The 22462-nt window shown below is 66.5% G+C and overlaps 2 protein-coding genes across 13 annotated transcripts in view; both read right to left on the bottom strand.

Moving 5' to 3' along the window:
* LOC136006157 (maestro heat-like repeat-containing protein family member 1) overlaps positions 1 to 16028 on the bottom strand; it is a 58330-nt gene extending 42302 nt beyond the window's left edge. For 8 of the 12 annotated variants that reach the window (XR_010608995.1, XM_065664161.1, XM_065664163.1 and 5 more), the window contains exons 1-14: positions 15953 to 16028; positions 13582 to 13896; positions 11825 to 11970; positions 11349 to 11480; positions 10661 to 10823; positions 9763 to 9861; positions 6319 to 6470; positions 6027 to 6167; positions 5130 to 5222; positions 4234 to 4312; positions 2606 to 2719; positions 1765 to 1838; positions 1448 to 1567; positions 591 to 701 (exon numbers count right to left, since the gene is read on the bottom strand). Coding sequence is in view for 11 of the 12 variants with exons in the window: in XM_065664161.1 (XP_065520233.1) it covers positions 591 to 701; positions 1448 to 1567; positions 1765 to 1838; positions 2606 to 2719; positions 4234 to 4312; positions 5130 to 5222; positions 6027 to 6167; positions 6319 to 6470; positions 9763 to 9861; positions 10661 to 10823; positions 11349 to 11480; positions 11825 to 11970; positions 13582 to 13603 (1446 nt within the window). In the remaining variant the exon portion in view is untranslated. The remainder of the gene's footprint in view (positions 1 to 590; positions 702 to 1447; positions 1568 to 1764; positions 1839 to 2605; positions 2720 to 4233; positions 4313 to 5129; positions 5223 to 6026; positions 6168 to 6318; positions 6471 to 9762; positions 9862 to 10660; positions 10824 to 11348; positions 11481 to 11824; positions 11971 to 13581; positions 13897 to 15952) is intronic. The other 4 variants (XM_065664162.1, XM_065664158.1, XM_065664156.1 and 1 more) reach the window with 3 other exon arrangements.
* Positions 16029 to 16974: 946 nt separating this feature from the next.
* LOC136006171 (protein HGH1 homolog) lies at positions 16975 to 20642 on the bottom strand. The gene is made up of 6 exons (XM_065664183.1): positions 19619 to 20642; positions 19447 to 19547; positions 19038 to 19136; positions 18869 to 18960; positions 17647 to 17769; positions 16975 to 17382 (listed from the first exon to the last, which is right to left on the bottom strand). Exons 1-6 carry the CDS (start codon positions 20122 to 20124, stop codon positions 17194 to 17196), a joined length of 1110 nt encoding a protein of 369 aa, XP_065520255.1. The 5' UTR covers positions 20125 to 20642; the 3' UTR covers positions 16975 to 17193.
* Between the last annotated feature and the right edge of the window lie 1820 nt (positions 20643 to 22462).

The following is a 22462-nucleotide window of genomic DNA, read 5'->3' as shown; positions in this document are numbered from 1 at the left end:
CTTCCCCTGGAGCAGGGGGCTCCGAGCCCCTGTGTCCAACCTGGCCTTGAGCACTGCCAGGGATGGGGCAGCCACAGCTTCTCCCTTCAACCCATTCCAGCGTCCCAGCACCCTCATGGGGATGAACTCCCCAAGATCCCATCTAACTGCCCTCTTCCAGCCGGAGCCATTCCTCCTCATCCCATCTGGTCCCAAGCCCCTCTCCAGGCTCCCCGCAGCCCCTTCAGGCACTGGAGCTGCTCTCAGCTCTCCCCTTCAGGAGCCTTCTCCTCTCCAGGCTGCCCCAGCCCAGCTCTCCCAGCCCAGCTCCACACCAGACGTGCTCCATCCCTTGGACCATTCCCGTGTTCCTCTTCTGGTCCTGCTCCAAGAGCTCCACATCCATCCTGAGCTGAGGACCTCCAGCACGGCCATGCTCCAGCCTCAGAGCAGCTCACGGGGATGGGACACACAGGTCCTTGGGAACAGCACTTCCCAACCCCAACCCCTGCCCTGCTCCCCATGGGATGGGGACGGTGACAGCACCACTCTCCCTGTCCCCCCGTGGCCCTGGGGCCAGCCCCGAGGTGTCAAGGACTGAGCAGACTCACATTGTTCATCCTGTCCACAGTGGTGCTGAGGAGGAAGAGGGTGTTGATGCTGATGCTCTGGACGCTGTCACTGGTGAGGTCCTCGGCATCCGGTGCCTGCTTCTTGGGCTGCTGGAGGAGAGAGAAAGCCGAGGTCAATGCGGGCGCTGCCGCAGGGCTGGGAGCAGCTCTGGCGAGGCCCGGGGCTCTCAGGGGGTTATGGATGGCAACAGCACACGATAGAACGGGCGCATCCCGGAGGGCCCATCTCCAGCACGTGCTCCACGGAGCTCCCGCAGCCCAGCCCATGGCCCTGCTCCTCCTTGGGGGAAACCACTTGGGATGAGCCCAAAGGGGCTCTGGTTGTGCCCATGCGGCTGCGGTCCTCACGGACAAGTGGGGCTGGAGGGAGCCAAACGCCCCACTTCAGGGAGTTACCTGCACTGGAGGGCAGCAGCTCGACCCAGCCTGGTTACATGGAGGGCACGGAGCCGGCAGGAGGTGGGGGTCTGGGCAGTGCAGCCCCCCCAGCCCTGGCCGGCATCCTTCGGATGCAGGGATGCAGCTGTCCCAATGGCAGCTCTCCTGGTCCTAAGGTTTCTCCCAGCTCCCCCTTGCTCTAGAGGCAGGAACTCACCACCCTCATGGGGAAGAACTCCCCAAGATCCCATCACCTCTTCCCTCTTCCTCCCCATCCCATCCCTGCCTCCCTTGGCCCAAGCCCCTCTCCAGGCTCCCTGCAGCCCCTTCAGGCCCTGGAGCTGCTCTCAGGTCTCCCCTTCAGGACCCTTCCCTTCTCCAGGGCCTCCCCCGGCCTCGCTCCATGTCCTGCCCCATCCCGGCTTCCTCCCGGAGCACCCCCCCCCCAGTGCACGCACCCCCTCCGAGGCCAGGGCGCACTGCCGGACCAGGAACTCCACCATGGCCTCGCCGCCGGGCTGCTCCAGGTATCCGTGATGGGCCATGGCACTGATCACCTGCACCACGGCTCGCTTCACCTGCGCGGCAACAGCGCCCGTGAGCCGGCGAGCTCACCCTCGCCTTGGCCACGGGGACGTCACGGAGGCTCCTACCCACACCTCCAGCAGCACCCAGGCACTGAGGGGCAAAGGGACCAGAGCGGAGCCCACGGCCACAGCACCCATGGGTGCATCCGGCACGGATGGAACAGGAGGCTGCGAGGGGCTCGGCTCACCTTGTTGCTGCTGTCTTGCAGGGGGAGCTTCATAGACGAAAGAATGAAGGGCTTTTTGATCTCCATCTGGGAGGCTGCGAAGAAACGAGAGAGTGGAGACGAGCGACCGGGGTGCTCCTCGGGCTGGGGGCAAAGGTGAAGCTGGGGAGGCCCTGGGCCAACAGCACCAGGGGGACCTGGAGCGAGTCCGGATGAGGCCATGGGGCTGGAGCGGCTCTGCCCTGGGGCCAGGCTCGGAGAGCTGGGGGGGGGCAGCCTGGGGAAGGGAAGGGTCCTGAAGGGGAGACCTGAGAGCAGCTCCAGGGCCTGAAGGGGCTGCAGGGAACCTGGAGAGGGGCTTGGGCCAAGGGAGGCAGGGATGGGATGGGGAGGGAGAGGGAAGAGGTGATGGGATCTTGGGGAGTTCTTCCCCATGAGGGTGCTGGGGCACTGGCAGGGGGTGAAGGGAGAAGTTGGGGATGCTCCATCCCTGGCAGTGCTCGAGGCCAGGTTGGACACAAGGGGCTCGAAGCCCCCTGCTCCGGTGGAAGGGGTTGGAGCTGGAGGAGCTTTCAGCTCCCTTCATCCCACCCCATGCCTCTGGAGCTCAGTGAAGACAGGCTCTGAAGCCCAGCACCTCTTGAGCTGCCAAGGACAGAGCTGCTGCTCCCAACACTCCCCCTCCCCTGCAGGGAGGGTTTTGTCCCTGACCCCTTCCGAGCCGGACTGTTCCCCCCGCCCCACTCCCAGCCCCATGAGGCAATGAGGGGCTCACGGAGCAGGATGCATCAGAGGGAGGGGAAGCCCCCCCCGGTGCCGCCGTGCGCTGGGTACCGCTGGCGCTGCAGCGGGCAGGACTCACGGGCGCTGTTGATGATCTGCCTCATGATGAGCAGGGTCCCCACGCGGGTCCTCTCATTGCTGCTCTCCAGCTTCGGGAGGAGAAAGGCCAGGACACGGTCAGGGAACGAGCAGGCTGCAGGAGGGGACAGCAGCAGCAGGGACACGTCAGCCGGGATGCACTCAAGTGTGGGATGCAGGCACAGGAACCCCGACGTGGAGACACCCCGGGGGTCCGTGCATGCCGTGGGGCTGCGTGGCTGGAGCGGGGCCAGAGAAGGGCAATGGGGCTGGTGCAGGGCCTGGAGCACAGCAGGGATGGGGAACGGCTGAGGGAGCTGGGGGGTTCAGATGGAGAAGAGAAGGCTCAGGGGGGACCTGATGGCTCCCTACAAGTGCCTGACAGGAGGATGGAGCCAGGAGGGGCTGGGCTCTGCTCCCAAGGAACAAGGGATGGGACAAGAGGAACCGGCCTCAAGCTGCCCCAGGGCAGGTTCAGATGGAGCTGAGGAACAATTCCTGCCCCAGAGGGTGCTCAGGCATTGGAAGGGGCTGCCCAGGGCAGGGCTGCGGGCACCGGCCCTGCGAGTGCTCACACCCCCTCAGTGCCATGGGGCAGGGGAGGCCTTGGCAGGGCTGGGGTAAGGGTTGGACTGGATGAGCTTAAAGGGCTTTTCCCCCGGCTGACCCCATGGTTCCACACTCAGCACCAGCCCATGAGTGCTGAGGCCAGCACCAGGGCACTGCTCTCGGCCTGGAGAGGAGCCGGCCCCGCGCTTTGCCCCGGTGCTTCCAGCACAATTCCCCCGGGAGCCGCAGGATAAAACCGGTCCTGCAAGAAGGGCCCTGGACAAAGCAGGGGGAATGTTAAAAATAAACCCGTCTGGGGGGGGGGAAAGTGGAGCAGCACCCGGGGGCATTGCGAGGGGATGGGAGGGAGGCAGGAGCAGCCTGGAGGTGCTGCAGGAGCGGGCAGAGGATGCGAGGTTCGGGCTTGGGGTGCTGGGGAAGGAGAGGATCCCCAGGACCCGGCACGGACCCCCCCCACCGTGTGCTGGGGGCACCCAGAGCGGGAGCAGCGGCGCAGGGTAGGGGGGATCCTGCCCCTCTGCTGCTGAAGGGGAGACCTGAGAGCGGCTCCAGGGCCTGAAGGGGCTGCAGGGAGCCTGGAGAGGGGCTTGGGACAAGGGAAGCAGGGATGGGATGGGGAGGAAGAGGGAAGAGGTGATGGGATCTTGGGGAGTTCTTCCCCATGAGGGTGCTGGGGCACTGGCAGGGGGTGAAGGGAGAAGTTGGGGATGCTCCATCCCTGGCAGTGCTCGAGGCCAGGTTGGACCCAGGGGCTCGGAGCCCCCTGCTCCAGTGGAAGGGGTCCCTGCCAATGGTTGGAGCTGGGGAGAGCTTTAAGCTCCCTTCATCCCACCCCATTCCACGGTTCCATGGGCTGGAGCAGGACAGCAGCCCCCCCCCCCCCCACCCCTGCCATCATGGCTCGGAGATGTCCACTGTACCCCCAAGGCCAGCCGAGGCCGGAGGGACCCAACCCCTCCTGCACCACGCACACCCCCTTGGGCAGGAGCAGGAGCCCCCACGGGGCACGGCAGCTCCATGGGGTGCCACGCACCCGCCATGCCCTGGGCCCCCCCTTACCCAGGACGGTGAAGCACCGCAGGACCTCGGTGTGGTTCTTCACCGCGAGCGGCACGGCGGGGTCTGCAGGAGCACAGATCTGCGGGGGGATACGGCCGCGGTCACCGGCACCGCGGGCACAACGGCGGCTGCAGAGGGGACGCTTGGGTCTGCGGCTGCACCCACGGCCCCCGAGCTGCCCTGAGCATCCATCACAGAGCAGCGGCTCCTGCATCCGGCACCATCGTGGTACCCAGCTCGCAGGCACCGCCTGGGCTGAGCGGGGGCTCGAAGGACAACCTCCGCCATGGACACCCACACTTGTGGGCAGCGAAACAGCACCGGGGCTGGGGGCACCCAGAGAGGGAGGGGGGATCCTGCCCCTCTGCTAAGGAAGGGGAGACCTGAGAGCGGCTCCAGGGCCTGAAGGGGCTGCAGGGAGCCTGGAGAGGGGCTTGGGCCAAGGGAGGCAGGGATGGGATGGGGAGGGAGAGGGAAGAGGTGATGGGATCTTGGGGAGTTCTTCCCCATGAGGGTGCTGGGGCACTGGCAGGGGGTGAAGGGAGAAGTTGGGGATGCTCCATCCCTGGCAGTGCTCGAGGCCAGGTTGGACACAGGGGCTCGGAGCCCCCTGCTCCAGTGGAAGGGGGCCCTGCCTGTAGCAGGGGGTGCAATCAGATGAGCTTTGAGGTCCCTTGCAGCCAACCCAACCCATTCCACGGCTGTATCGGACCCATGTGGGGATACCAGAGCCTGGGAGCTGGGATCACCTCAGCTGAGCAGCGCAGGAGCCCCAGGGGGACAGAGCCGGGGGCAGAGGCAGGGAGCAGGCTCCAGCCCAGGCTGCGGCAGGGGCAGCCTCGAGCCCCGCAGCGCACGGGCAGGCTCCGGGGCCCCCCCCGGCCGCCAGCCCTCACCTGGGGGTGCAGGGTGCCCAGGAGGGGGTCGAGCTGCACGTCCAGGCTGCGGCTGCCGATGTTGACGGAAGCCTCCAGGATCTGGCACAGGCTCTGCTCAGAGAGAGACCGGGGGGGGGTCAGGAAAGAGCCCCCGGGGGGGGGGGGGGCAGAGGGGCAGAGGGTGCTGAGCCCCATGGGACACCAGTGCGAGGGTGGGAGAAGGAACCTGCCATAGGGGCAGGATCCATCTGCTATGGGGGGACAGTGGGGAAAGCTCAGAGCAGCTCCAGGGCCTGAAGGGGCTGCAGGGAGCCTGGAGAGGGGCTTGGGCCAAGGGAAGCAGGGATGGGCTGGGGAGGAAGAGGGAAGAGGTGATGGGATCTTGGGGAGTTCTTCCCCATGAGGGTGCTGGGGCACTGGCAGGGGGTGAAGGGAGAAGTTGGGGATGCTCCATCCCTGGCAGTGCTCGAGGCCAGGTTGGACACAGGGGCTCGGAGCCGCCTGCTCCATTGGAAGGGGGCCCTCGCTGCGGTTGGAGCTGGAGCAGCTTTGAGCTCCCTTCATCCCACCCCATCCCACGGCCCCATGAGGCAGCAGCAGCTGGCTCCATCCTGCTCATCACCGGGCGCAGCCTCCCAAGGCTTGGGCTGAGCAGCACAAGGGATCGCGATGGAGGGAGCAGGAATCTCACATGGAAGAGGGAGCTGCAGCCGGGGCAGGGGCAGGGCACGAGGTGCTGGGCACCCGCTCGAAGGTCAGGATTGGGTCTGCTTCGCTGCTCCTGCTTCCACCCACTGCTTCGGGACGGGGACGGGGGGCAGAGCCCTGCTTGGTGCCCCTCCTGCACCCCTGGACCACAGCGCACCCCATGGCAGCGGGTGCAGGGATGTGATCCCCCCCCCCGCCCCAGCTCACCTTGGATATGTAGAAAGCCTCCGTGTGCTTCTTGTAGAGCGCGAGGATGCCCGGGATGAGCTTCGGGAGCTGCTCCTCCAGCTTGTCCCCGGGCAGGAGGTGACTCATGGGGCCCACGGCCTCCACCACCGCCAGCCTCAGCTGCGGGAGAGGCTCAGCATCACCAGCGCCGTCCTGAGCCGGGATGGAGGCTCCGCGGCTCTGGAGCTGCTGCTGCTGCTCTGGGCAGAGCTGAGATGCTCCAAGGGCATCATCAGAGTAAAAGACCCCCCCCCACCGCCCCGGCCATCACCTTGGCCTCCCGGTGCTGCAGCCAACTGTTGAAGAGCACCTCGTAGGCACTGAAGATCTCGTTGGAGAACGTGTCCTTCCTGACCGTGGGGTCCGGAGCCTTGTCCAGGTTCGCCAGGTACTCCTGGATGCTCTCACTGAAGTGCTGCAGAGCTGGGGGGAGAGCCCGAGCACACACGCTGGGTGCTGGAGCCTCAGCAGCACCACGTGCTGGACGTGCAGCTCCGCAGGCAGCATCCCAAGGGATGGGGATGGGCTGGGATTCTGCCTGGCAGGCGGCTTCACGGAGCTCTCCAGGGCTCGATGGGGCTCTCCAGGGCTCGATGGGGCTCTCCAGGGGTCTATGGGGCTCTCCAGGGCTTCATGGGGCTCTCCAGGGCTTTATGGGGCACTCAAAGGCTCTATGGGGCTCTCCAGGGCTCGATGGGGCTCTCCAGGGGTCTATGGGGCTCTCCAGGGCTTCATGGGGCTCTCCAGGGCTTTATGGGGCACTCAAAGGCTCTATGGGGCTCTCCAGGGCTCGATGGGGCCCTCCAGGAGTTCATGGGGCTCTCCAGGGCTCGATGGGGCTCTCCAGGGCTCTATGGGGCTCTCCAGGGCTTTATGGGGCACTCAAGGGCTCTATGGGGCTCTCCAGGGCTTGATGGAGCTCTCCAGGGCTTTATGGGGCACTCAAAGGCTCTATGGGGCTCTCCAGGGCTTCATGGGGCTCTCCAGGGGTCTATGGGGCTCTCCAGGGCTCTATGGGGCTCTCAAGGGCTCTATGGGGCTCTCCAGGGGTTATGGGGCACTCAAAGGCTCTATGGGGCTCTCCAGGGCTTCATGGGGCTCTCCAGGGCTCTATGGGGCTCTCCAGGGCTCTATGGGGCTCTCCAGGGCTCTATGGGGCCCTTCAGGACCCTTCCCTTCCCCAGGCTGCCCCCCCCCAGCTCTCCCCGCCTGGCCCCAGGGCAGAGCCGCTCCAGCCCCCCTGGCCCCACTCCGACGGCTCCGGGTCCCTCCGGTGCCGGGGCCCTTTCTGCAGGAAGCAGCCCGGGGCTCGCAGGGTCCCTGCGGTGCCATCAGCACCCAGAGCCCATCAGCACCGAGCACCAGAGCGGGACCCATGCAGGGTGATGCAGGAGCGGGGGGGATCGCATCCTGCTCGGGGCAGGGGCACTGCTGGAGCTCATGGGGCCCAGGCCCGGCTCCAGCAGGACCATGGAGCACGGGGCGGGGGGGACTCAGGGGCCCCTCTCCGGCTCCTGGGATGGCCCCACAGGAGCACCGGGGGAGCAGCACACGGTGCAGGAGCCCGGTGCCTCCGGCACAGCTTCCATCGGGACCCATGGTCCCAGCTGGGATCCAGAGCCTGGATGGGACGGGGGAGCCAAAGAGCCCTTGAGGATGCCCAAGGGCTCGAGGAGACATCAGCAATGGGGGTCACCGGGCCCAGGGCACCCACATGAGCACCCCCAGAGGAGGAGGAGGAGGAGGAGGAGGAGGAGGAAGGGCACAGGAGCAGCCTCGCTCCCTCCCCAGTCCCTTTGGAGCCGGTGGCTCCGAGGTGCTGAGTCACTCCCTGACCTCTTCCTGCAGCCAAATCATCCCCATCGCACGGCTCCATCCTGCTGGCACCGCACCAGCACAGCCTGAGCCGGGCCCTGCCTGCGGCAGAGCAGCAGCAGCAGCAGCAGCACCGCCAGGGCTCAGCCCCGCTCCTGGGCTGCCCGCAATGGGGCCAGGACCCTGCTCCCCACGGCGCAGGCGATGGGCAGGGCTGGAGGGGATGGCCCTGTCCTGCCGGGGTCATGGAGCACCAGGGACTGATGCTGAGGATGCAGCCGGCAGCACCGAGGGACCTCAGAGGGGTGCAGAAGGCGCCCGGCTCGCACCAGCACCGTCCGGAAGGGGGGAACCGGACCCCATCCAGACTCCATCCATTCCCACCCCATCTCCAGGCTGCGGGCAAAGGCCCTGGTTTGGGTCGAGGTCCCCTCAAGCTTCTGTGAGGAGTTTGCCTTGAGGAGTGAGAACATCAACCAGAAACGTCACCAAGAGAGCTCCACCAGCCCAAGGCCGGGTGGGTGCAGGGCAACGGGCAACGTCCATAGAACCAGGGAATGGGGTGGGATGAAGGGAGCTGAAAGCCCCTCCAGCTCCAACCACGGGCAGGGACCCCTTCCACTGGAGCAGGGGGCTCCGAGCCCCTGGGTCCAACCTGGCCTCGAGCACTGCCAGGGATGGAGCATCCCCAACTTCTCCCTTCACCCCCTGCCAGTGCCCCAGCACCCTCATGGGGAAGAACTCCCCAAGATCCCATCACCTCTTCCCTCTTCCTCCCCATCCCATCCCTGCCTCCCTTGGCCCAAGCCCCTCTCCAGGCTCCCTGCAGCCCCTTCAGGCCCTGGAGCTGCTCTCAGGTCTCCCCTTCAGCAGCAGAGGGGCAGGATCCCCCCCCCCCTGCGCCGCTGCTCCCACTCTGGGTGCCCCCAGCACATGGGGGGGTTCCCCCCCCCAAGCCCCCCCGGTCCTGCTCCTCAGGCTCCAGCCCCTCTCCCCCAGCCTGGATCCGGGCTGGGATGGCCCCGAGCCAGGGCCAGGACCATGCCCTTGGCCTGGTTGAGCCCCAGGAGGTCCCCCCCTGTCCCGACCCCTCCGATCCCAGCCCTTTCCCCCAGTGTCCCTGCAGCAGCAGCCCGGGGCCAGCGCTGCCTCCCTGGGTACCACTGAGCCCCCGGGGCTCTGCGGATGCTCCCATCACACATCTCAGCAGTGACCAAGCCCCCGGCCACCAGGACCACCCCCCCCATGGCCTGGTGCTGGTGAATCAGCTCCAGCCGGAGCCCGAGGGACACCCAGCACCACAGGCGCTGGTTTCCATCCGCGCCGGTGCCGTTCCTCCGGCGCTGAGCCTCTGAGGAAGGCCAGGCTGGAGGCGGGGGGGCCATGAGGGCTCCCTCTGGCATCCCTGCAGCCCTCACAAGCGTCACCTCCCGACACGGCCCCATTCCAGAAGTGATCTGGACCAGAGCTGAGCCGGCCCCAGCACATCCCGGCTTCCCTGCAATTGCCAGCAGGAATCACGCTTGCCGAGGGGCCAGGCTCACGGCAGCGACGGGACAGGCTGGGCGATGAGAGGCTCTCCTGTAGCGCATCCCCCTCTCCCCATCGCGTCACCTCGGCCCGAGCCGGGATGGCTCCGGAGCATCCCTGCCCCGTTCGGCAGAGGAGGAAGTGAAGGGCACCAGCACCCTCTGGGCTATGCAATGGAGCGACTGGGAGCAGGTAGGAGCTGGAGAAGGGCTTGGCTGGATCCCAGTGACCTAGAGCCGGTAACCCAGCACTCCCGGAGCCAGGCATCCCTCTGAGCCAGCATCCCCATTGCCATGCACAATCCCTCCTTCTCCAGGGCAAGGAACAAGCTTCCCCCAGCGCATCCGAAATCAGGGCACAAAAACCTTACCGTAGCAGAAGACAGACTTCATGTGGTCCTGCTTGGCCATTCCCAGCATGGGCAGCATCGTCCCGAGGATGGAGTTGAGGAAAGGCACCATTCCAAACACTGGGAGGGAAGCGGGAGAGGCTCATTGAGCCCACACAAGGGCAGGAGCTGCTCTGCAGGGCCCTGGGCCCCAAGGGATCCCAGCACCGTGCGGGCAGGAGATGCCAACAGCCCCGGAGAGCCCTGCTGGGACGGCTGGAGGCAAGAGCCCAGGCTGGGATGCAGAGGCACGGGATGGGGTGGGATGGAGGGAGCTGAAAGCTCCTCCAGCTCCAACCATGGGCAGGGACCCCTTCTACTGGAGCAGGGGGCTCCGAGCCCCTGTGTCCAACCTGGCCTTGAGCACTGCCAGGGATGGGGCATCCCCAACTTCTCCCTTCACCCCCTGCCAGTGCCCCAGCACCCTCATGGGGAAGAACTCCCCAAGACCCCATCCCCTCTTCCCTCTTCCTCCCCATCCCATCCCTGCCTCCCTTGGCCCAAGCCCCTCTCCAGGCTCCCTGCAGCCCCTTCAGGCCCTGGAGCTGCTCTCAGGGAATGCCCAGGGCAAGACGAGCCAAGAGGTGCTCACGGCGCTGCTCTTCCTCCCCAGGAGCCCTACACGAGGGGCTGCCCCACACGAGGGGCTGCCCCACACGAGGGGCTGCCCCACGGCCCCAGCCCAGGGCTGCGATCCCAGCAGCATCCCGGGAAGAGCAGCGCTTTCCGAACCCGCGCCCCACAGCCCGGCCTTCCCCTTCCCAAAGCCCAGCTCTTGGGAGGAGACGAGGAGGAGAAGCACGAGGGAGCTCAGCACACGGAGCCCACCGGGACCACGGCAGCCCCGGAGCAGGGAGCGGGCGGCAGGGCCCTGGCTCACCGTTGGACACGGAGAGGTTGGCAAAGGTCTGCAGGACGAAGTAGTGGGGCAGGATTCCCGGCTGGAACTTGGTGAGCACCTCCTCCATCACCTTGTTGATGAAGCGCTGCCCCACGGCCACCAGGACGCTGCTGGCTGCCTGCTGCCAGTCCCGGATCACCTCCTGTGCGCAGGGAGGAAGCCAGCTCAGGACACGGCAGCGGACACGGCCCCGCCGGGAGCCTCTTCTGCTCCAGGAACTCATGGAAGCTTGGAATGCCTTGGATGGAAGAGGCCCGAAAGCTCCTCCAGCTCCTTCCCCTGCCTCGGGCACGGACACCTTTGACCGGAGCAGGGTGCTCCAAGCCAGCAGCTCTCCCCTGCATGGACCTGCAGCCCCCCGGAGCTCTCCCTCTTCCCACTCCGAGTCCCACCAGCCGGCCCAGGTCCCCTCCAGCACCCACGTTCCGTGTAGCGGGTACGGGTGCTGTGCTGCAAGGAGCCACCAGCCAAAGCACCCTCATCTCCCCGCAGAGAGGAGAACGTCGCCCATCCCCTCGTCCCTCCGCCCTCCCAAGGGCTTCCCTCTGTGAAAGGGGCCCGGTATCAGCTGCACTGGGGCAGCCCAAACCCACGGCGCTCACTGGGCTGAGCAGGAAGAACCCAACCAAGAGCAGCAACGGGAGGAGCCGCAGCTCCCAGCTCCTACCTTTGACTTGGTCATCTCGCTGGAGGCCAGGAAGATGACCACCTTCGCCGTGCTTTTGTCCAGGAGGGCGATGTTGTTCTTCACCACGGTCTCCATCGCCTTCAGGATGATCACCCGGTGCGGGTAGGCCAGCTGGAGGGGAGGGAGAGCACCCAGGTGCCCGCTGCCACCTCCGCCACGCAGCGAAAGGCGATGCCTTGGGGCCACCACCGACCGCTTTGAGCCCCATTTCTCATCCGCAACCGGATGATCACGGCTGTTTGATGGACTCATGGAACGCGTTGGCATGAGGGGAGCTTAAAGCTCCTCCAGCTCCAACCCCGCGCAGGGACCCCTTCCCCTGGAGCAGGGGGCTCCGAGCTCCATCCAGCCTGGCCTTGGGCACTGCCAGCGCTGGGGCAGCCCCAGCTCCTCTGCCTCACCCGTGCGTGGAGCGGGGCTCATGGAGCCGATGCCGCCGCCGGCTCCGTGCCCACCTTGTCGTGCTGCCGCAGGTACTCGTCACAGCAGTGCAGGATCTCCTGGGGCTCCGCAGCGCCCAGGGAGCAGAGCGCGCTGTAGATCTGCTCCTGCACCTGCGGGGCCTTGTCCGTCGTGGCGTCCATCAGCGTCGTGGCGAGCCCTGAATGCGGGGTGACAACGAGATGGTGACATCCACCGCGCCACGCCGGCAGCTCCACCGTCCCCTGCGGGGCCTCCTCAAGCAGCACCCCCCGAACCCGTCTCCAGGCTCCGCACCCAAGGCCGTGCTGCCCCTCTATGTCCCAAGGGCTCGTTCCCCATCATCCCCCAAAGCAGGGTGGGCCCTTCCCAGCTTCGCTCCCTGCAGATCTATGGCCGCCCCGCGGCGTCATTCCAAGGTGAGCCCGGCTCCAGGGTTTAGCACACGGAGGTCTTAGAGCAGGGCTGGCACCGTTTGAGGGGGGCTGACCCAGCAGGGGACCCCCCCATGGGCACGTCCTGGAGGGGCTGGAGTTGCCCTGTGGCCATCGGGCTCAGCCCCAGCAATGGACGAGGCTCCCTGAGGGTGAACAGATGCCACCACGGAACCGCGGAATGGGGTGGGATGAAGGGAGCTTAAAGCTCCTCCAGCTCCAACCACGGGCAGGGACCCCTTCCACCGGAGCAGGGGGCTCCGAGCCCCTGGGTCCAACCTGGCCTCGAGCACTGCCAGGGATGGAGCATCCCCAACTTCTCCCTTCACCCCCTGCCAGGGCCCCAGCACCCTCATGGGGAAGAACTCCCCAAGACCCCATCACCTCTTCCCTCTTCCTCCCCATCCCATCCCTGCCTCCCTTGGCCCAAGCCCCTCTCCAGGCTCCCTGCAGCCCCTTCAGGCCCTGGAGCTGCTCTCAGGTCTCCCCTTCAGGCCCCTTCCCTTCTCCAGGCTGCCCCCCCCCAGCTCTCCCAGCCTGGCCCCAGGGCAGAGCCGCCCCAGCTCAAGGCTCCAACCCAGTTAAACCCGTTCAAGGAGGCAGGTTCCAGCTATGGTTAATTCCCTGCTGTAGCCAGGGCATTCCCTAAGAGCCCGTGTCAAGGGTGGGAAGTGAAACAAATCCTTTGGGATTCCTTATTGGCAAAGCTGATTCCACACCGCAGGAACCGAGCCCAAGCGCCGCTTCCCTCTGGGCTGGACCCTACAGCAGCTCCAGTGCCTAAAGGGGCTGCAGGAAAGCTGGAGAGGGGTTTGGGACAAGGGATGCAGGGATGGCACAAGGGGAACGGCTTCGACCGGCCAGAGGTGACCCTGGGATGGGATCTGGATTAGGAGGGGATCGTTTTCCATGCGGGCTGTGGAGCTCTCCTGCCTCAGTCACGTTGGCACCCGCGTGAGCTGGTGCTGGGGGATCCCTGGTCCCGGCGCCTTCCCGTGGCTTCATTAAACCACTCAATTATTCCCTCATTAAAGCGACCTGCGGCAGAGCATCCGCGCCGGAGCGGCCGGGATGCAGGCTGGTACCCCAGGGGGCTGCACCACTTTAACCACGCAAGGGACCACGGAGGCTCCGGCCAGGTGCCGCACGGATACGGCCTGGGATCAATTCCAGGCGCCGGGAATTGCCGGCGTGGAAAACTGCTCCCTCCTCCCGTCCCCACGCACCGGAGCTCCGGCTGCACCGTGGAGCTGAGCACAACCCCCCCCACCCCCCCCCCACCCCACCCAGGGGCTCTTTCCCAATGGAGAGGGCTCCCATCAGCTCCATCCCAACGGGATCCAGGCTCCGGCACTCACGCCTGATGCGGGACTCCATCATGCTCCGCGTCCGCAGCTTCCCCACCAGCAGCAGGAGGTCGGCAGCTCCCTCGGGATCGATCCCGGCGCTCCCTGGGGAACCTATCTTCACCCGGTGCCGCGCGGAGCTCGGGAGAAGCGGGGCTGTGGGGCTGGGGGGGGGGTCAGCAGGGGCAGCAGCAGCCCCACAGCTCCAGGTCCCAGAGGCCGGCGGGCAGCAGGCGCCGTGCTCCCATCCGTGCCCAGGCCCTAGGGAGGAGGGAGGTGACCGGAGCGCATCCCGGAGCCGCTTCCCAGCACGTCTGCCCCTGGAGCCTGCACGAGGGGGGATGCTCCCATCAGGAAAACTTGGGAAGCTCGCCCATGCTGGGAGCTGCGCGTCCCAATGGCAGCAGAGGGACCCAGCGCTGGGTGATGGCCCCGGGTGGCTGCTGGCCACGGGTGGGTGATGGCCACGGGTGGGTGATGGCCACGGGTGGCTGCTGGCCACGGGGGGGTGATGGCCATGGGTGGGTGATGGCCACGGGTGGGTGATGGCCCCGGGTGGCTGCTGGCCACGGGTGGCTGCTGGCCACGGGTGGGTGATGGCCCCGGGTGGGTGATGGCCACGGGTGGGTGATGGCCACGGGTGGGTGATGGCCATGGGTGGCTGCTGGCCACGGGTGGGTGATGCCCCTGGGTGGCTGCTGGCCACAGGTGGGTGATGGCCCCGGGTGGCTGCTGGCCCCGGGTGGCTGCTGGCCACGGGTGGGTGATGGCCATGGGTGGGTGATGGCCATGGGTGGGTGATGGCCACGGGTGGCTGCTGGCCACAGGTGGGTGATGGCCACGGGTGGGTGATGGCCCCGGGTGGCTGCTGGCCACGGGTGGCTGCTGGCCACGGGTGGGTGATGGCCCCGGGTGGCTGCTGGCCACAGGTGGGTGATGGCCACGGGTGGGTGATGGCCCCGGGTGGGTGATGGCCACGGGGGGTGATGCCCCCACCACTGGGCCCCTCACACTGCAGGAGCTGGGGGTGCCCACCCAATGGTTGTCTCCAAACCCATGAGGAAAAGGGAGGAGGAGAAGTTGCCGGCATCCACGAGGCCGGGACCCGGCTCAGCCCCCATCACCCGGCTCAGCCCCCGTCACCCCCCAGCTCCAGCCCAGGCAGGAGTTTGGTAATGGAAGGTTTGGGAGGGGACATTGAAGAGGTTCCCCACTGGCCCAAGCCCAGCTCTGCCTACGGGGCCTTCACCAGCACGGGCAGGGCAGGCAGCTGGGCCCAAAGCGGTCAAGATGGTGGTCAAGGGATGGCCAAGGGGTTAGTTAAGAGGTTGGCCAAGATCTTGATCAAGGGGTTGGCCAAGAGGTTGACCAAGGGGTTAGTTAAGAGGTTGGCCAAGGGGTTAGTTAAGAGGTTGGCCAACAGCTTGATCAAAGGGTTGGCCAAAGGGTTGGCCAAGAGGTTGACCAAGGGGTTGCCCAAGGGGTTGGTTAAGAGGTTAGCCAACAGCTTGGTCAAGAGGTTGGCCAAGAGGTTGACCAAGGGGTTGCCCAAGGGGTTGGTTAAGAGGTTAGCCAACAGCTTGGTCAAGAGGTTGGCCAAAGGGTTGGCTAAGAGGTTGACCAAGGGGTTGCCCAAGGGGTTGGTTAAGAGGTAGGCCAACAGCTTGGTCAGGGGGTGGCCAAGAGGTTGGCCAAGGGATTAGACAAGGAAATGGACAAGGGGATGTTCAAGGGGTTGGCCAAGGGGGTAGGTAAGAGGTTGGCCAAGAGCGTGGCCAAGGGGGTGGCCGAAGGGGTGGAGAAGGAGGTGGTCAAGAGGTTGGCCAAGGGGACGGACAAAGGGGTGGTCGGGAGGTTGGCCAAGAGGATGGAAAGAGGCTGGCCAAGGGAGTGAACAAGGGGATGGACAAAGGGGTGGCCAAGGGGTTGGTTATGAAGGTGGCCAAGGGGTTGACCTTGCCCAAGCCCATTTCCATCCCCTTCCAACTTCCCATTGGGATAAACGGACCCGGGACCCGAATCCCACCCCCGTGGCGGAGGTGGGGGGGGGGGGGGGGGTGTCCCATTAACACGCATTCATCTTCATCCCAGCATCCATTCCCAATGCGGGCTCTTTTTACCCCAATAGAGGGACACAGCGAGAGCCCCAAACGGGGGGGGGGACCGCACCGGGACACCGGGACACCGAACCGGGACAAGGATCCATCGACCTCACGTGTGTCCCCCGCCCCACAACAGGGGTCACCGGTAGCTCCGGTTAACGGAGCGGCAGCACCGGGGCCTGTGCCCTCCCCATTGCGGCTTAACACCCCCCCCCCCCCCCAAAATGGACCCTTCCGTTCCCCCCCCCCCCCCCCCCCCCCCCACCGGGACCCGCACTCACCGGGACCGGGACGCGCTCGGTGGCCGGCGGCGCTTCCGGGTGCGTTGGCCACGCCTCTTTACGTAGCCACGCCCACTGCGCACGGGTGTAATGCCGTTCAGGTCCGCTAGGGAGCGCTGGTGGCGCGGTCGCGCCACCAGCGCTCCCTAGCGGACCTGAACGGCACTACACCCGTGCGGGACCGGGGGGGGCTATAGGGGTCTATAGGGGGGTCCCCGAGCATGGGGATGGCACAAGCAAGTGGGGACCCCCCCGTTATGTGGGTCCCTCAATGGGGACCCCCAGACAGCGGCTTCCATAGCCCTCAAGCGGACCCCCCCATCCTCATGTGGTCCTGTAGTGGGGACCCCCCACCCCCAGAAAGCCCTGACCCCCATCCCAGGGGTGTCCCACAATGGGGACCCTTACCCAAGGGGGTCCTGCAGGCGCTGACCCCCATGGGGACCCCCACCTGGGGATAGCCATGGTCTCCAATGGGACCCTCACCCATGTGGGTACTACAGTGGGGACCCCCACCCGAGGGCACCCCAAAGACAAGGACCCACATAAAGGGGGTATCCTGCAAACGGGGACCCCCACCCAGCGGTGCCCCATAGATGGGGACCTCCACCCAGTCTCCCCTGGGGTACCCTGATATGAGGGGGGGGTCACTTCCCCTAGCTCTTGGCGTGCCCCAAGGTGGGTCCCACCATGGGTGCTGAGCCCCAAGGGCAGTGTGGACGTGGGGGCCACATGTGGGGCACACAGCTCTTCCTGGGTGCCCACACGGCCTGGCTGAGCCTCCCCCACCCCACATCCCCTTTACCCCACAGAGACCCCACTCCCCCCTGACCCCAGCAAACAGCGTTCCCCGGGGGACCCCATCCCACATGGGGTGTCCTGCACACAGGGTTCCCCCCCAGGGGGTGCTCCTTGGACCCCAGCTCCCTCCTATGGAGCCCCCCAGAGATGTGGGGCACAGCCAGACCCCATGGGGCTGCTGGGGGTGGCGAGGCTGGGGGGTGAGGGACATCACGCAGGGCTTCACAGTGGGCTGGGGCTGGAAACCTTTTATTCCTCAAGGCACGTTGTGTGGGTCCAGCCCCACAGCGCAGGGCCGGGGGCACCGGCCCCTTCCTGCCCCCAGCACCACATTCCAGCCTCACCCCATCGGAGGGGGCAAAGCGGGGACCCTGCCCTGCAGGACCCCAAAGCGGGGGTCCCCCGTTGTCAGCCCAGGGGATGCTGAGGGTGAGCCGGTGTCACCGAGAGGGTCCCTCGTGGCTCGAGCCTTGTGGCTCCGGCTCCTGCTCCCGGTCCTGCTCCTGCTCCCACCACTGCTGCTCCTCTTCCTCCCGGTCCAGGCGCTGGAGCTGCTGCTCCACCTCCTCCGGGATGTTCACCTCCAGCAGGTTCTCCATGCCCGGGGGCGGCTCGTCCCCGATCAGCACCTATGGAACGCAGGAGGAGGAAGGTTCAGGAAGGGGAAGGAAGGCTCCAGGAGGGTGAGTGGGTGAGGAAGAGGAAGGCTTCAGGAAAGGGGCCAGGGGGAGGAAGGCTCCCGGTGGCAGAGCAGGAGGAAGGACGGGGAAGGGGGGTGCTGAGGAGGAAGGCTCTGGGCAGGGGGCAGGCGAGGGGGATGAGGAGAGGGAGGAAGGCTCCAGGCACGGGGCCCAGGCAGAGGGAGCCCCGAGGGGTGCAGTCCCGCACCTCACCTGCAGCAGGCGCTCGCAGGCCGCCCGCACCCCGGGGTGCTGCTCCCAGCCGTGCAGCTCCCGCAGCACCACGTAGGTGCCCATGTCCCGCACCCGGCGGCGCCCGGGCCCCGTGGCCGTGAGCTGTGGGGAGAAACAAGTGCTGGGTGAGCAGGATGGGACCCCCGCACCCAGCCCCATGCACTGCCCTGTCCCACCGTGTCTGTGTCTGCGGGGCCACCCGTCACCACCCGGCCCCTTCCTGTCCCATTCTGCATCCCGCTGGAAGCTCCCGCATCACCCACGGATGTGCCACGGGCTCGCTCTGCCCCATCACCCAGAACACTGATGGTGACCATGGACAGGATTTGGCCACCACAGCAGCACTCAGGACACTGCACTGGTCAGGCCTGGTTTCCAACCAGCTTCAGTGCCAGGCTGGATCCGTCAGCTCCCCACAAGGATCCATCACCTCCCCATGAGCATCCATCACCTCCCCACAAGGATCCATCACCTCCTCTCCATGAGCATCCATCACCTCCCCATGAGGATCCATCACCTCCCCACGAGCATCCATCATCTCTCCATAAGGATCCATCACCTCCCATGTGCATCCATCACCCCCCCACGAGAATCCATCACCTCCTCTCTATGAGGATCCATCACCTCCCATGAGGATCCATCATCTCCCCATGAGGATCCATCACCTCCCATGTGCATCCATCACCTCCCCATGAGGATCCATCACCTCCCAGGAGCATCCATCACCTCCCATGAGGATCCATCACCTCCCATGTGCATCCATCACCTCCCCATGAGGATCCATCACCTCCCATGTGCATCCATCACCTCCCCATGAGGATCCATCACCTCCCAGGAGCATCCATCACCTCCCCATGAGGATCCATCACCTCCCAGGAGCATCCATCACCTCCCATGAGCATCCATCACCTCCCATGTGCATCCATCACCTCCCCATGAGGATCCATCACCTCCCAGGAGCATCCATCACCTCCCATGAGGATCCATCACCTCCCAACAAGGATCCACCACCTCCCATGTGCATCCATCACCTCCCATGAGCATCCATCACCTCCTCTCTATGAGGATCCATCACCTCCCATGAGCATCCATCACCTCCCACAAGTATCCATCACCTCCCATGTGCACCCATCACCTCCCACAAGGATCCACCACCTCCCCGGAGCACCTTCCCCCTTGGTCCCACACCACAGGCACCCACCAACATGACGGCTTCCAGCAGCATCCTCCTAATGTCGGGCTCCTCCTCCCGCTGCTTGTCCTGGGGCAGGTACTGCAGGTCCGGGGGCAGCCCTGGGCACAGGCTCCCTCAGTGGGTGGGTGACACAGGGACCCCCCCCCGCACCCCCCCGGCCCCAGCCCCCCCTTACGCTCCATGTCGTGCTCAGGGAGGTCCTCGGGCCCGGCCAGCGGCAGCAGCAGGAAGGGCAGGATGTCCACGGCCTCGCTCAGCAGCCACTCGTGGTGCTCTGGGGACGATGGCTGGGTCAGAGCAGCCCCCGCGGCCTCGCTCCTGCCTGCTCGCACCTCAGGGCGCTGGAAGGGGGACATCGGGACGGGACGAGGCGGCTCCTCCCCGGCCATGGCCCCACGGAGGCCACCGGGGTGGGGGCGGCAGGAACGGGCAGCGCCGCAGGGACAGGGTGAGAGCAGGGAGCCCCGGCAGGGCTCCAGGATACGGGCAGGGACCCCGGGGGAGGGCGATGAACCCCGGCAGCCCCCATAGGCGAGGGCAGGGCCCCGGCAGCCGCTCCGTGCTCGGCGGGGCCGGGCTCTCACCGTGCTCGAAGCAGCAGTTCCGGAGCGCGCCCACGATGCCGCGGCGGTGCTCGACGGAGTCCCGGTACTGCGTGAAGGGCAGGAGCCGCTGCACCGCGCACCTGCGGGCCGGGCCGGTCACACCGGGCCGGGGCCACCACCCCGAGCCCCCCCCCCCCCGCCGCGGCCGTACCGGGAGCGGTCCAGGAGCCGGCGGCGCCCCTCGGGGACCTGGCTGAGGTTGCAGAGCAGCGGCCCCAGCTCCGGCGGCGGCCGGGGCTGCGCCAGCGCCCGCAGCAGCGCGTCCCAGCGGGGGCCGAGCGCCCGCAGCACGGCCCGCGCCGCGCCGGGCTCCCGGCTGAGGTTGGCCAGGAGCCCGCAGACCGGCCCGGCCGGTACCAGCGGCAGCAGCGCGGGCAGCGCCGGCAGCAGCGCCCCGCGGGCCGCCGGCTCGGCGGACACGTTGAGCAGGCAGCGCCGAGCCGCGAGGGCCGGCCCCGCGCCGGGCCCCGCCGCCAGCGCCAGCAGCGCCGTCAGCAGCGAGGGCTGCCCCGCCAGCAGCCGCCGCCCCGCCGCGGAGCCCGACAGCGCCAGCGCCGCCTCGGCAGCGCCCGCCCGGGCCGCAGCGGCCGCGGCCGGGCCCAGCAGGGCCGCCAGGGCCGCCGCGGCCTCCGCCTCCTCCGTCGTCGCCGCCGCCATCTTGGACCGGAGGGCGTCTCCTGGCAACGGGAGAGGCAGCCAATGAGAGCTAAGAGGGAGGGCCCTCGGGGGAGGACGGGCCAATCGAGTACGGGGGACTGGCAAAGGGGAGGGGCAGGCGGGGAATGGGATTCTGGGAAGGGAGGTACGAGCGGAGACACACGAGGCCACGCCCTCGAGCCACGCCCATCTCTAGGCCACGCCCCCCCCCCCGCGCTGCGGCGCCGCCGGGTCCTAGTGCGGGTGGGCTGGCGGCGGGGAGGACCGCGGTGCCGGTCCCCACCCAGCTCTTCCTCGGCGGGATGAAGGTCCAGCACATCACCGGGGGGCACCCGGAACCCGCTGGGCCGTGTGTCCTGCCATGGGGGCCCTTGCGGTGGCCAAGCCCCCGTGAGGACCTGGCACTGAGCCGGTGGGGTCCCGGTGCCACGGGTGGTGCCGGTGGCAGTGCTGGTACCAGCGCCAGAGTTGGGACCAGTGGTGCTGGAGCCGGTGCTGGTGCCTGCAGGGCACTGTTTGGACCCTGCCATGGTGCCACCTCCCCGGCTGCCACCTCCAGGTCCTGGCTGATCCATGGCAATTCCCAATAACTCCATCCTGGCCGGTCCCACGGGGATGCCACACTCAACACCAGCCTATGGCGATTCCCAGTTTGATCCCGGCTGTGCCCAGGGCAAGTCCCAGCTCAATCCCAGCTGGAATCTTGGCAATTCCCAACTTGATCCTGGCTGGAGCCGTGATGCCACCCGGAACACCCCCCACATCCCCGTGCCTCCAACAGCCCCCACCAGCGGCCCTGGGAGCAGGTTCTGTTCCCTTCACCGGAGCAGAGGCGCTGGCTTGGCTCCCGCTGCCGTGATCCCAGAGCTCTGGATCCAGCCAGGCTCCATTCCAAGGGATAAGGAGACTTCTCCTGGGAGCAGGGAAGCAGCAGCAGCCGGAGGCGCCCGGCCTGCGCTGGGGAGGGGCTGGATCCCGATGGTCCCTGCAAAATCCAGATGCTGTGACTGAATCCCAGGAATTTCAGGGGCCCGGGAGATCCCAGATTGATGGCGGCTGCTTGGGAATGGGTTTCTGCTGCACTAAGGTTGTGTGCTAGGACATACAGGCCAAAGGGACGGGCTCTCCCACACGGAGCAGGCTTGGGAAGCAACGCTCGGGTCAGTGCTCCACATGCTGCGGGTGACAGGAAACTTCTCCATAGGGAAAGAGGCCTGGATGCAGCACACAGGGAAACCTTGGGGTTAAACGTGCCAGATCCGGCACTGACATTGCTGCCAGGATGGGTACGTGAGTCCAAGGCCGTCCTGTCCTCAGTTCCAGAGTTACGCTGATGTAACTCGTAGCTTGACCATGGGCCAAGGGGGAGGATTTGCTTATTCCCTGTATTTCTTCCATAAGGATCCCACAAGCAGGGATCCCTTCCAATGGAGCAGGGGGCTCCGAGCCCCTGTGTCCAACCTGGCCTCGAGCACTGCCAGGGATGGGGCATCCCCAACTTCTCCCTTCACCCCCTGCCAGTGCCCCAGCACCCTCATGGGGAAGAACTCCCCAAGATCCCATCACCTCTTCCCTCTTCCTCCCCATCCCATCCCTGCCTCCCTTGGCCCAAGCCCCTCTCCAGGCTCCCTGCAGCCCCTTCAGGCCCTGGAGCTGCTCTCAGGTCTCCCCTTCAGGAGCCTTCCCTTCTGCAGGCTGAGCCCCGCTGCTCTCTCAGCTGCAGCTCACCCTCCTCCTCAGCACTGTGATGAGGGACAGGACCAGTTCAAGTAGACATCTGGAACCCTTTCCAAACAATCCCAAACGTAAATGGAGAGGAAACCTCTGAGACGCGGTTTGGGAATGATCCCATCATTCCCCAGCGATGGAATCATCGCACCGTTGAGGAAAGTCACGTGCAGGACCGGGTTGGATGCATGACCTTCACCCACATCGACAAGTACAGAGTTACTTAACGGGTGACCACAAAGAGGACTCCAACAGGAGGATGCTCAGGGTCTTTGTGGGTGCCAGGGCAGTGGGATCAAGCACCCTGCGTCTGTGCTGGCACCGAGCTGCTGGAGCAGTGACACCAAAGGGAAGGGCTGCGATCCAGAAGCTCTTCCCTGGGAGGGTGCTGAGGCGCTGGCACAGGGTGCCCAGAGGAGCTGGGGCTGCCCCATCCCTGGCAGTGCTCAAGGCCAGGTTGGACACAGGGGCTTGGAGCCCCCAGCTCCAGTGGAAGGGGTCCCTGCCTGTGGTTGGAGCTCGATGAGCTTTAAGGTTCCTTCATCCCAAACCAGGCTGGGATTCCACAATGAGATCCAGTTCCAGGGAGGATAAAGCAATAAACGGGAAG

This window comes from Lathamus discolor (assembly GCF_037157495.1).
Source record: "Lathamus discolor isolate bLatDis1 chromosome 2 unlocalized genomic scaffold, bLatDis1.hap1 SUPER_2_unloc_1, whole genome shotgun sequence".
NCBI classification, from domain to species: Eukaryota; Metazoa; Chordata; class Aves; order Psittaciformes; family Psittacidae; genus Lathamus; species Lathamus discolor.
Note: the sequence above shows the minus strand (reverse complement) of the source record. Positions and strands in the feature narration are given on the sequence as shown.